The sequence below is a fragment of the Cherax quadricarinatus genome, chromosome 43 (assembly GCF_038502225.1).
Source record: "Cherax quadricarinatus isolate ZL_2023a chromosome 43, ASM3850222v1, whole genome shotgun sequence".
Taxonomy (NCBI): domain Eukaryota; kingdom Metazoa; phylum Arthropoda; class Malacostraca; order Decapoda; family Parastacidae; genus Cherax; species Cherax quadricarinatus.
The window spans coordinates 14,951,905-14,965,297 of record NC_091334.1 but is presented as its reverse complement, the minus strand read 5'-3'; the positions used below and the strand labels follow the sequence as shown (position 1 = coordinate 14,965,297).

General features: G+C 35.8%; 2 protein-coding genes across 2 annotated transcripts in view; one reads left to right on the top strand and one right to left on the bottom strand.

The window, feature by feature from the left end:
- The window catches only part of LOC128694125 (rab11 family-interacting protein 1), a 130,424-nt gene extending 125,503 nt beyond the window's left edge, over positions 1 to 4,921 (bottom strand). The window contains exon 1 of the mRNA XM_070093600.1: positions 4,563 to 4,921. Coding sequence (XP_069949701.1) covers positions 4,563 to 4,593 — 31 coding nt within the window. The 5' untranslated portion in view covers positions 4,594 to 4,921. The remainder of the gene's footprint in view (positions 1 to 4,562) is intronic.
- A 5,566-nt stretch (positions 4,922 to 10,487) lies between these two features.
- Positions 10,488 to 13,393, top strand: part of Sap-r (prosaposin) — a 71,354-nt gene continuing 68,448 nt past the window's right edge. Inside the window, exon 1 of the mRNA XM_070093598.1 lies at positions 10,488 to 10,541. The gene's annotated coding sequence lies outside the window, so the exon portion shown is untranslated. The remainder of the gene's footprint in view (positions 10,542 to 13,393) is intronic.

Sequence of the window (13,393 nt, the reverse complement as noted above, 5' to 3'; positions counted from 1 at the left end):
CCAATTGAAATGACGCACTATTTTTTTTTATTGAAAAGCTGTAAGCTGTAAATGAATTACTGATGTTCAATCATATGTGATGTTAAAGACTACATATGACAAGAAATTTTTTTTTTGCAGTTACTCTATAAGACTAATTACAAATCACATCGTGATTTTTTTTTCCTTTTTTACAGTGTGAACTGGTAAGCCTGTGAAAAGCCTACCCAAACAATCATAAGTATCACTCGTATCAGGAAATTTTCCCAGATCAGATAGAGTATCACCACCACAAGGACCTAATTACCATGGAATGCAGGTGAGTCATATAGTAATCTTATGTAATCTTATCATTAGAGAAAAAGCAGCAGCAACTCTCAGACTATGAAGAAAGGAAACGCCCCACTGTTCAAAACACAACTGGAATCCTTCCTCATGATGCTTAACATGTTAATATTTACAAAGCACTGGAACAGTTTGGTTATTCAGCTCTTTAAGCCATATGCCACTGCTAACAATCATATTCCTACTAAGTCAACATTTACAATCACCAGGGACCTGGACATAAAGTCAGCCACAGCCTTCAACATGGGAGTGTTTTTTTTTTGGAGTTTTTTTTTTTTTTAAGCTTTTTACCTGTAAGGGAAGTAGGAGAGAACCGAGCTGTTCTAGGACCACCCTTTCTTTTAATTGCAAGAGACTAAGTTAACCTTAATTAGCCTTCCCCCCCTCCCTGCTGACAGGCAGAGTTCAACTTGTATATAAACCTATACAGTGGTACCTCGAGTTTTGAACAGCTCCCAACTCGAACAATTATGTAAGTGTATTTTTCTAAGTCCTTTTGTAAGTGTATTTTTGGGGGTCTGAAACGGACTAATCTAATTTACATTATTCTTTATGCTCAGTGGTTCCCAAACTGGGGGTAATGGTAGAGTAATGCTCTCTCTAGAGTCTAGAGAGAGCATTACTCTACCATTACTCTATCATTACCCCCAGTTTGGGGGTAATGGTATGGAGGTAGCATACATGTACCTAAGTATATATGTGTAAAAGAAAGGGTTCAACTGAAAAAAGTTTTCCCATTTAACATTGTTAGTTTATTCTACACATAGGTCTGAAACACATTGTACAGCCTGTAAATAAAAAATTCTTATCTCTTTGGCTTCATTTTCTTATTAATTTATATTTGTGGCCTGTTGTTTTTCAGATTGATGATATTCATTTACCATTTTAACCATGGTATGGGTGAGGATTCAACTTGTGACAAGTGAGTTTTAAAACTCCAGGTCAGCGTGTAAGCCACTGAGCCAGCTGGCTACAATATTTGTCTAACTAGGTATTTTCGTATACACGTATATACATATACAGTGGTACCTCGAGTTACGAACTTAATTCGTTGCGGAAGGCTGTTCGAGTGCCGTTACCAAATGAATTCGTTTCCATTGAAGTCCTTCAATCTTGTCCCTCCCACCCCAGTTGGCTAACACCCAGGTACCAACTTACTGCTAGGTGAACAGGGACAGCAGGTGTTAGGAAACATGCCCAAATGTTTCCACCCAACATGGGCTTAAACCAGAGAGACAGACAGACACAGAGAGAAACAGACAGATAGAAGCAAGTGAGTTTCCTACCAAGCCAAAGGATACCACAATGTTTACAATGAATTCACTAGATAGACAAAAATCAAGGACCTCTGTGCCAGCCTTGGTGGCATCAGTGACAAATTTCTCCCATTCCCTGGGACAATTATCCTCATCTTATCCTGCTTGATGGGCACATTAAAAGAAGGGCTCCATTCATCAGCTCTAATTTCTGAGGACCTTGATTACTCCTACTGTATATGGGATAGAAAACATGCATATATATCTAATAGGTAAATAGACAAATTATTCAAAAAGTTGTGGTGAGCTCTGATGAGAAGCTGCAGCGAGGTTGTGGATAAGTCACCTGAGAGCTATCTACTATATATCATGGGTCTAGGTTAGAAATGTTTCTTCACTAAAAATGTCCTAGGCATTGGTTTGCATCTTAACCTTAACCTGAATGTATTATATATGTACTGTACCTGGTTTCAACCATAGGAATATAATCATTTCTTGCTACAGTTATTTATCTACTGTAAGAGCAATTAATTCAACCATTATTGTAAGATGAAACAACATATTTAAAAGCACAAGTAAATATTAAAAGAATAAAGCAATAATCATTATACTTAATAAATTAAAATAATGAAAACACACTGGTTTATTCAAAGTATCTTAATAAAAGTATACTATATAAATTGGTAAAAGTAGGCCATTATTTATAGTGTGAATTATACAATATTAAGATGCATTTACATTAGAGATATTTTGTTGTGCAGACAGTAAAAAATATAACCTAACGTAATGCAACCCATCTAACCCAACATAAAATAAAGGTGGCCCAGGGCCTGGTAGGCAAAGCTATCATTTCACACAGTGAGGGTCCATGGTTCGATTCCTGGCAAGGGTGGAAACATCAGGCATGCTTCCTTACACCTGTTGTCCCTGTTCCCCCATCAGTAAAATGGGTACCTGGGTGTCAGTCGACTGGTGTGGATTGCATCCTGTGATAAAATTTACTTAATTTGTCCAAAATGCTCTGCATAATAAGGGACTTTCTATATAGTAGTGTCACTGATGTCAGCTAGGCCTGTATACCTTGTACATGCACTTATATCTTTATTTCTACATAATTATTATTAATGTAACTTAACCTTACTCTGCCATCAGTACATGTGTCTGTTTTCGTTTGGCCAGGCGTGAGACAGGACTCAGTATTAAGTGATGATTGGCACAGGTGTGCTGTGCATCCAAAATTAATGTACTATTTTTCACTAATATCTCCCAGAATGACAATTTGCACAAGAAATATTTATCCCTTGGTGTACATGTGTTGTATGTATTATAAAATATAAACTATGTATTGCCAGAATTCTGCCTAGTAGTAGTCGTAAACTATAGCAATACAGTATAATTAACAAAATATATAATCTTATAACATTTCCAGAGGAAATGATTACTTGGTTTTGTTACTGCATTCCTGTAGCTCCATTATGGAGGGGCTATTTTTGCTTGCTGACGTTTTTAAACTAATTATAGTCCGCCTTTTAAATTAACAATCATTACCATGGGGAACATACCATGTATATGAAGTTTTCATTTAGGCTTCAGGTACATAACATACATATAATAATTTTTACAATGGTATGAGGGCACACATGTACATTATGCAGATTTAACCTATGATAATATAAAGTCAAACAATTTAACTTGCTTTCATTGGGAAACAGTGCAACTTAAAAGACTATAATCTTACATTTTTTTGAACTATTGTATTATCCTAGGTTAAATTAGCCTACATACCCTTAACTTGTGTGCTCTCAAGATAATTGGCAAGTTTTATTTAGGTACAGGCACACAAATACAGTTATCATACACAGTTTAACATACAAACAGAAATAAACACTGCTGCAGTGTTCCTTCTTTCTTGTGTTTTTGTACGTGTAAATTACCTAGGATAACCAAAAAAAAAAGTCAAAGTGACTTATTTCCACTGGAATCCTTGTAATATCTTATTATTTAAAGCCTAGCAGTAAGTTACTGTAGGAATTAATCATGGATATAACCTTAGAAGTTAAAAAAGCTAAGTAACTCATCTGTGTGAAAATCGGTTACAGCTAAAAGATACAATAGGAATAAAGTAAACCGAGTTACTGACATCAACATTAAAGGGAGGATAACCTTACAATAGGTTCACGAATGTTAACTAAACAATTATAAACATTTAGGGTAATAATTTAATGTTGCTCTTCTTCAGATTTTGTGATAAAATATAATTTAAACTGTACAGTACAGAGTGGATTTTATATTAGTACTGTGTTGTGGAAATGGTAAGAACCTAAACCTAATGAAGCCCTCTTAACCCAACCTAACATAACCTTACTCCACCATCGGTATTTACGTCATACGTCTTTACGTTTACGTCCTCTGCATATTTATTTACGTTGGTTGTGATTGGCCAGGTGCAAATATTAAATGGTGATTGGCTCAGACGTGCGGCTTGTGAAAAAAAAACTATCTCCCAAAATAATTTTATACAATAGATAATTTTTACGTATCGAAAAATATAAAGTTAATTTCCGCCGAGGAGCATCCTTTAATTATAAACCAAATTTTGTGCTATTTATGCAAAGCCTAAGAAAAATTTATTTCTGACAAAAAAGGCATAGTGGCTATTAGTTTTCCAGGATAAATAATCTCAATAAAATCTATATGGAAGTAAGTCACTTGACTTTTTGTGGGGATATCCCAAGTAATTTACGCATATGTTATTAGGTATAACTGTACTTATATATACCTACCTACCTGTGCCTTATTAAACTTACTTTTCACTTGTGACTTATTGTAGCGAAATAAAACCTGGCGTATACATATTAAGTATATTTTTCTTCCTTATGACAGACATTAAAGAATTATTTCAGCAAAGTTACCACAGCATTTTTTTTTTTGCAGAGGTAACGGTGTAACACCTGATAACACAAGCCTTAGAAGGTCCCTTACCTGTAACCTGTACATGTGTAGGCTGCCACATCTCAACTAAACTGCTATTCTCAAGACTCCGAGATGGCTTTTTTAGTCCCTTCCACCGCCCTACCAACTTTGCTAAATTTTCACACGAGGAGAGGTATATAGAGAGAGAATATCACAGCTACTACAGCTCCAACAGACTGGAGTAGTTGTGTGAGCTTCTCCCATCACCACTCTCACACAGCTGCCAAACATTACCAATATTTCTCTGCTTCATCCCTATCTCCTTCCTAACTAACTCGACTTATCTTTAACTCTTACATATCTCTACCTCGTGGTTTTTTTTTCATCCTTAGGTTTATAATCTGTTTTACTGTGTCGTAATTTTTGCATCTAAGAGCAAGTAAGGAGTCAGGTTAGCGAAATAAATAATGGCTGGAAACTCTTGACTACTTACATTCACTCTCAGTTGCAGAATTTTATTATATAGAGTATGTGTATATAATAGTTTTTTTATAGGAGTAATAAAGTTAAGTCGTGGCCATTGTTTACATTTAAAAAAAATTATTGTATAACAATGCCTCTAACACAATAGTAAAGCGTCTGGTTCACAACTGACAGAACATGGGTTTAACTCTTGCCCAGCAAGAATAATTAACTGTACTCACTAGTTAGATGAATAGTGTACAGTTAGGTAGTGTCTAGTATAACTTGGGCAGTAATAATTTGGAATATATTTTTTAAAGGGGTGGACCGGTAAGCCAGCATAAGGCCTCGGTCAGATGACCAAAAGCTCCAGCTGCGGGTCATCATATGACTAAGACCCATGTCAGGAAACACTTGTCCCTTTTCCTGACAAACTTAACCAACCTAGAGACTTCTTCATGCAAGGATTAGGCCGTGCAGGTACTCTCTGGTAAATTTTATGTACACCACTATGATTATTAGTATCAAAACTAAGCGCTAAACCACCAGGGTCATACAGTGCTGCTTATATACACCATTAATGTCCGATTTTGGCTTCCGTGCGATAACTTGAAAAAGCCTCTCCTGGTTGGCTTCAAACTTTCAAAATTTATGTATCCTCAGAAGACACTTAGGATTCTCACTGAAGTGTGTAGATGCCAATTTGTCAGCTTTGTTTATAAAATGGTGTAGCATTATTTTCTCTGAAATAAATTTAGCATGCCTCTTCAAATTTAAAGCCAGCAACAGTGCACAAATGCTAAGAGGATTGTTTCTCCAAAATGATTATACTTCAACTTTATATATTTTTGATTAGGCGTTATTTAGATTATGCTTCTCATCTCTGGTCTCCGTATTACAGAATGGACATAAATGCACTGGAATATATACAGAGAATGATGACAAAGTTGATCCCACTTGCCAGAAACTTTTCCTACAAAGATAGACCGAAGGCGCTGAATGTACACACTCTAGAAAGTCGTAGAATTAGGGGGATATGATAGAAGTGTACAACTGGAAAAAGGGATAAAGGATATATCAATAATGTGCTGAAATTATGCGACCAAAGCAGCACTTGCGGCAGTGAATTCAAGTCCGAAAAATTTAGATTTAGAAAGGGTATAGAGTAATACTGGTTTGGCAATAGAGTTGTAGAAAAGTAAAACAAACTCCTAGGTAGTATCACTGGAGGTAAGAACCTTGGGTAGTTTTAAATATAGGTTGGACGATTATTATTATAATCATGGGGGAGCACATGTGGGGGGGATGGAAGACATTCAGGCTTAATTCAGGGAACTGGAGCACAGATCCAGTTCCCTAGATCAAGAGCCCCTCACCAGCATCAAGGAACCTCCCTTGAAGGGATAGTGTGGAAAATTGCATTTATCTGAATGTAACTAATTATGTACATAACAGTAAATGATAACAAAGATAATTATTATTTATCAATGTTACATAGACAAGTAGGAATTTGGGACACCTAGGTCGCAAAAATGTCCCCCTTCGATACCTACCACTGTCATAACCACAAGTTGCTCTCGACCTATTAATTAAATGAAATATACATCAGGAATTCTGGTAAATAAATAAATTTGTGGACTGTATATTAAAAAATGATTATATATAAATTCACATATACATAACAGAAGGAAAATATATCTTAATATCACTCACCAGTTTGACTGGAGATTAATGTGTATCATACTCAGAAAACCTCACTCGAACTAAATCTATGAAAATAATGCTGGCCAGAATTACACACAAATCTAGAGAGCTTATCTGAGGTTCCTGGAGAGGTCTTGTCCAGTCGCCTGATATCTCAAGTTATGCAGGAATGCATATCCACCAATTTCGCCTCCTATTTGAGAGGTGTCAGCACAATTTTAACCTCTAGAGCACGAAAAATTCTTCCCATTATACCAACGTTTATACAAAATTCAAAACCAAGATGGAGAGTCTCCTGCCCAGACGCAGGCTTTCCGTTTTCTATGACAAATATTATTAAATACAGTATAGGCCATCTATTTACCTATAAATTACCGTATTTCCGGAAAATATATACAGTATTTTCCACAGATAGGTTGAATATCAAAATGGTATACAATACCGACAGGTTGGTAGGTAAGACACATAGGCAACAGTTAGGCAACTTCATTCCGAAACGTTTCGCCTACACAGTAGGCTTCTTCAGTCGAATACAGAAAATAGGCAGGAACAGTAGAGATGTGAAGACGATGTAATCAGTCCATTACCCTTGAAGTCGTAGATTTGAGGTTGTCAGTCCCTCAGCCTGGAGAAGTTCAGTTCCATAGTCAGGTATGGATGAGCCAACTACAGTGTTCCTTCATTTTTATGTTTTTATGAATATTTAATGGCTGATGTGTCTAATGGATAGAATGGCACCCTATTAGTTCAGGTTGTGAAAATCGAAATTTGCTAATTTAATAACAGTTAATAAACTGGGAATCACGATGAAGAACCAAAGAATGACTGTGCTGATCGGTTGCAAATTTTCAGTGATAGTGAGTTTTGTGAAAATGAAGTTTCACATTGATTTTAGGCTGTATAAGTTGTAATTTTCAAATTTTATTAAAAATTCTGGTTTCTATGTAGCAAATGAAGAATGCCTCTTCTGCTCAGCTTCAAACCCTTAATTCTGGTATCTCTTATTTAGATCAATTTTCTTTTATTGAAATTGGGTTGTGTAGATGTCACTTTGCCAATCTTACGGAGGAAATTGTGAAAATTTATGTATTTTCATACGATAATTTATGAATACCTCATTCAGTCAGCCTCAGATCTATGTTGTGGAAAATTGCATTTATCTGAATGTATCATTATATACTTAACAGTAAATGAACATAGATAATTATTATTTATCAGTTAGACAAGTAGGAATTTGGGACACCTAGGTCGCAAAAAATGTCCCCCTTCGATACCTACCACTGTCATATCCACAAGTTGCTCTGAACGTATTAATTAAATGAAATATACATCACCAGGAATGCTGGTAAATATATGAATTTGTGGACTGTATATTAAAATTAAAAAAAGGATTATAGTATATACACACATTTATATAACAGAAGGAGAATATATCTTAATCATAACACTCACCAATTTGACTGGAGATTAAGTTGTATCATACTCAGAAAACCTCACTGTCTATACATGAAAATAACAACTGGCCAGAGTTATAACATAACAGACTTATCTGAGGTTCCTGGAGCTGTCTTGTCCAGTCGCCTGATATATGAAGTTATGCAGGAATGTACATCCAACAATTTCGCCTCCTATTTGAGAGGTGTCAGCCCAATTTTAACCTCTAGAGCACAAAAATTCCTTCCAATTACACTAACGTTGTATCCAATTCAAATTAACAATGGCGACTGTCCTGCACAGACGCAGGCTTTCCGTTTTCTATGACATAAATATTATTACAGTATGGCCATCTATTTACACATAACTACTGTATTTCTGGAAAATATATACAGTATTTTCCACACTGCGGCCGGGCGGAGTTCGTTGCTAAACGACTCAAATTGCTCAATTGGCAATGGTGGAGGACCTGGGTACATATAGGATCTGGCATCCACACGGCGACATATTACACAAGATTTAATCACCCTTTTAACACTTTGCCGTCCTTGTGGAATCCAGAAAGTTTCCCTAATACAATTTAAGGTAGCTTGTACCCCACCATTCATTACATTTTTATGGGCATTTAGAACAATTAAATTTGTTAGATGATGAGTTTTGGGCAGTAAGATAGGGTGTTTAGCATAATCACTCAATTCAGCATTCTGTAACCTACCTCTGCACCTAATTACATTGTTTTCTAAATACAGCCCCAATTTCTCTATCATGGAACCTTTCACAATTTTTCTTTCCATTATCAATTTAATCTCATTTCCATAGATTTCCTCCTGTACCCTCTTTATCCAATATTCAAGAGGATGTGAAAACTTAAATGAAATATTCATCTTGTTTAGAAAGTTAAACACCAACTTAGTTACATTGATTAGTTTGGGTAAAGAAGAATACCTATTTATATCAATGGCTAATGAAGGACAAACTATTGGAGCGGTGGTCACAGTAATTTCAACATGAGCAATATATGCCTTTTGTACAGGCCAATTAGCTTTATTTACCAACCAGCTCGGTCCTTTAAACCATGATGCAGCATATACAAATTTAGCATAAGATAAACCTCGAGACAAGAAATCAGCTGGATTCTCCTCACCAGGTATATGATTAAATGTTAACATATGCTGACCCAAACTATTATACTTCTCTTGCATCTGATTAATTTCAGCGACTCTGTTTTGTACGTACACAATTTTACTGTTTCCATTACGAATCCATTGTAAGGATGCGTCATTATGAGACCAAATCACAGTGTCGCTAATATTTACCTCCTGCAACTTATTTCTTATATAATTAGCTAATTTGACACATACATAAATGGCTGTTAATTCCAATTGAGGTAAGGTACGTGATTTAATTGGAGACACTTTAGCCTTAGACATAACAAGAGAAATAACACTATTACATTGAAGGTAAGCAACTGCTCCATATGCCAATTTTGAAGCATCACAAAAAATGTGGAGTACATTTTTCCCATTTGGATTAGCCACCTGGCATGGGAACTCCAACATTGGAATTTTCTCATAATCACCAATTAATTCATCCCACCTGTTAATGAATTCCTCAGGTAGAATTTCATCCCAAGCACATTTAAGTTTCCATGCTTCCTGAATTAATAATTTCCCTCTTATAGTAAGGGGTGACACTAAACCTAGTGGATCAAAACATTTGGGAACTTCAGCAAGCAAGACTCTCTTAGTTAATTTATTGGGTATACTGTAATTATTAGGTTTTAACATTAACAAATCTCTCTCAGTATCCCAAGTTTATCCCAATACATTACTACATTTTGGCACTTCATCTCCAGGGTAATCTTTACTTATTTTGTTCTTTAATTTGGACGAATTACTATTCCATTCCCTCAGAGGCATATTTGCACTGTCATTAACAGTTCCTCTTCAGATGACGTCACACCCAGGAAATTGTCCACATATAATTGTTTCCTCATTACTTTACTCAGTGGACTTTCCATACGTTTTAAGGTGTGCATTTATCGTCGCTTGAAGTAGGAATGGACTGGATGTAGCAGCCTGGTCACAGACCAGGCCGCGGGGGCGTTGACCCCCATAACTCTCTCCAGGTAAACTCCAGGTAAACTCCTAAAGCGAAAGGTTTTCAGAGGGCTAAGTGGGTCAATAGGATTCTCAGGCCATAAGAAGCGGGTACAATCCCGGTCAGCCTCTTGTAAACCCACTCTTAGGAAAGCTTTACTTATGTCAGCCATAAAGGCATAATTCTTAACCCTGAAATTTAATAAGATATTTCCTAATTTTTCCGTCAACGACGGACCTGTCATCAAACAGTCATTTAAACTAGGTACGTTTTTGTTACTCCTGGCACTACAAGTAAACACAATTCTCAGAGGAGTGGTCTTAGAATCCTTCTTCACTCCGTGATGTGGTAAATAGTGACCATAAATTTTGGCTTGCTCAGGATGTACCTCTTCTATAAATTTATTAATTAACTGCTCAGCAATTATATCATTATAGGCAGTTAACAATTCTGGTGTCTTACTCAGTTCGCGGAGCTGAGCCTTTAATTGTCCATATGCCATTCTGTAATTAGTGGGCAATTCTGGATGGTTCAGTCTCCACGGAAGTCGTACCCAGTATTGCCCAGATTCAAATTTTACATCTCTCAGGTATTGCTCCTGAGTAAAAGAATCGTCTGGACTTTCTTCATTTACATTTATTCCAATGCTGTCTAATTCCCACAATTTATGCACTGGCTCAACACCATCCTCTATGGAAGAATTATACTGGGGTACGATTTCATGAGTAAGACACACAGTTATGGTATTTGTAGTTTCCTCTAGTCATATATTTATTGGGCCTGCAGAATCATCACTTACACCAGAAGGTGCTAAATTTACATTATGTGAGAGTTTCTGTAGCTTTACTAAGCCCTACTGTAGATATTTTCTCTGGAAGTCTATCTACAATTACTGCATTAACACGTTTTTTCTCATTGCCCAACCTGACAGTTACATAAACAGTGTAATACAATTGAGCTCTTTTATCTGAGAGAAAACCAGATAATTTTAAAGTTGTGGGATCTCCCATCTGTACTCTCATACCATCAAGACATTTACGTTTTATGAAAGTACGCTGGGATCCCTGGTCCAATAATGCATTTACATTTTTTTATTTATGCCTTTTATCATCAATTTTTACCTGTAACACAGGTAAGGCTACTTCAGCAAAACCATCATTATTAACATTAGCAGCAATTTTTACATTAGCCACTGTTGTGTCAGGATTGTCAACATTATCATTATTATCAACATTATCATATAGACCTTTACACATGACTATATGGTGTCTTCCTTTGTGACATTGATAACAGTTGTTTAATTTGGCATGACAATCCTTTACATTGTGATTACCTAAACACCTGATACATCTGTCAAGTTCCTCCAATCTTTCAACTTTGTCATTCCATGAATTGTATGCATTGCAATTCTTAGAAAAATGAGTACCCTTGCAGAAAAGACAATCTCTCTTTTCTCTGACTGGTTTCTTATTAACTGGTCTACTCTTATGAGGGTACTTATTCTTCTTACTTTGTGGAGAATCATTATTTCTGATTCCTGCTACTTGATATGTACCTATGCAACTATTTTTAGGAAATGAATTTTGATTATTACCATTGGGATAATGTTTCCCTTTGTGAAACTTGACAGATACCTCAGAGTTATTATGTGTTGCATCTTTAAAATGAGTTGGTTGGCTGGTCTGCAACTGCACAATTAATTCTTGTAGACCTAGTCTTATTTCCTCCAGTCCAAAATAACCCTTGTGATATTTGTTTGAAAATCCATTCAAGTGTTTTACAGCTTAATTTATTTTGTACCATGGCACTCAATAACCAGTCTGATTCCTTCAGATAGTATTTATTACTTAAAGTTTTGAGAGTGCTCTCCAGTTTAACTCTAAACTGCTGTAAACCTTTGTAAGTGTGATCTGGAGATTTTAAATTAACAATGATATTCACTAGATCCAACCTACTTTGTCCTATATTACCATAAGTGACCTTCAACAAGTCAACTGCTTCCTTGTAAGAGTCATCTATATTGGGAAAGGCTTGTATGAGTATGTGAGCATCTCCTCTTACCTGTCCTTTGGGGTAAAATAATCTAGTTACACAGGCTAGGTCACTCCTGTCATGCACAGCTGCTTTAAAAATTGACCAAAACTCCTCCCAATTTTCACCAGGATTAAATACAGGTAAACATAGGTTCTGGGAGTTTTGGCAAAGTTAGTTTAATATGTTTATTATGCACCCCATACCCATCCTGTGGGCGGTAGTCAAAAGATTACAGAGGTACATAATGGGTCCAGGGACTGGGCCTCAAAGTTTTGATGGCTGAGCAAGTTACAGAGGTAATGAATTCACAATTTACAAAGGTAATGAACTCCAGGTAGGTCTAGTCACAATCATGACAAGTTACAAAGGTATTAACAGATTATAGAGGTACACAATGGGTCCAGGGACTGGGCCCCAAAGTTTTGAATTCTGAACTAGGTACAAGGTAATGAACTCACAAGTTACAAAGGTAATGAATACTGTAAGAATGGTTACTTGCGTTTATACATGGCTACAATCATAAACAAATTTTAGAGTAATGAGCAATTCACACTTCCACACCCGGTCACAACTGTAGTGAGTTATTGGTGTAAATATTGATTGTTGAGTCACACACACACATAAGACATATTATTTGTTGGAGCAGACTGATTAACTGCCTGGTTTACACATTTTAATTTATTCAAGGCCTGACTTTTACAAGAAAGAATCTTTTCCTCTAATTCATAATACTGATTAATCATGAGATCTACTTCAGTCTCATCTACACAGTTTACTAACAAATCTCCTTCATATTTGTTGTAATATAATTTGTATGAATCATATCTGTTACCTAAAGCATCTAAATACAATTTTAAATCATCAGTATTCACAGTTTCTTGATTCATTAATTCCAAACATTTATTATATGCCTTGGTTACATGAACTTTTCTAGCCTGTAGTGATGCTTTCTTTGCTCTATATTCCATATGTTTGTCTTCTATATTAATTTCCTCATTTTCAGCCATGATGCAATGTATTAAATTCAACTTAATAACACTGATTATGTACTAAATTATGCACTTTATAAAGGTAAATAGTACAACTTACCTTTAAATAAATCCTAGCTACTTGAGCTTAGCAATTACATTTAAGAAAATAATATAAACTTCAAATGTACATTAATA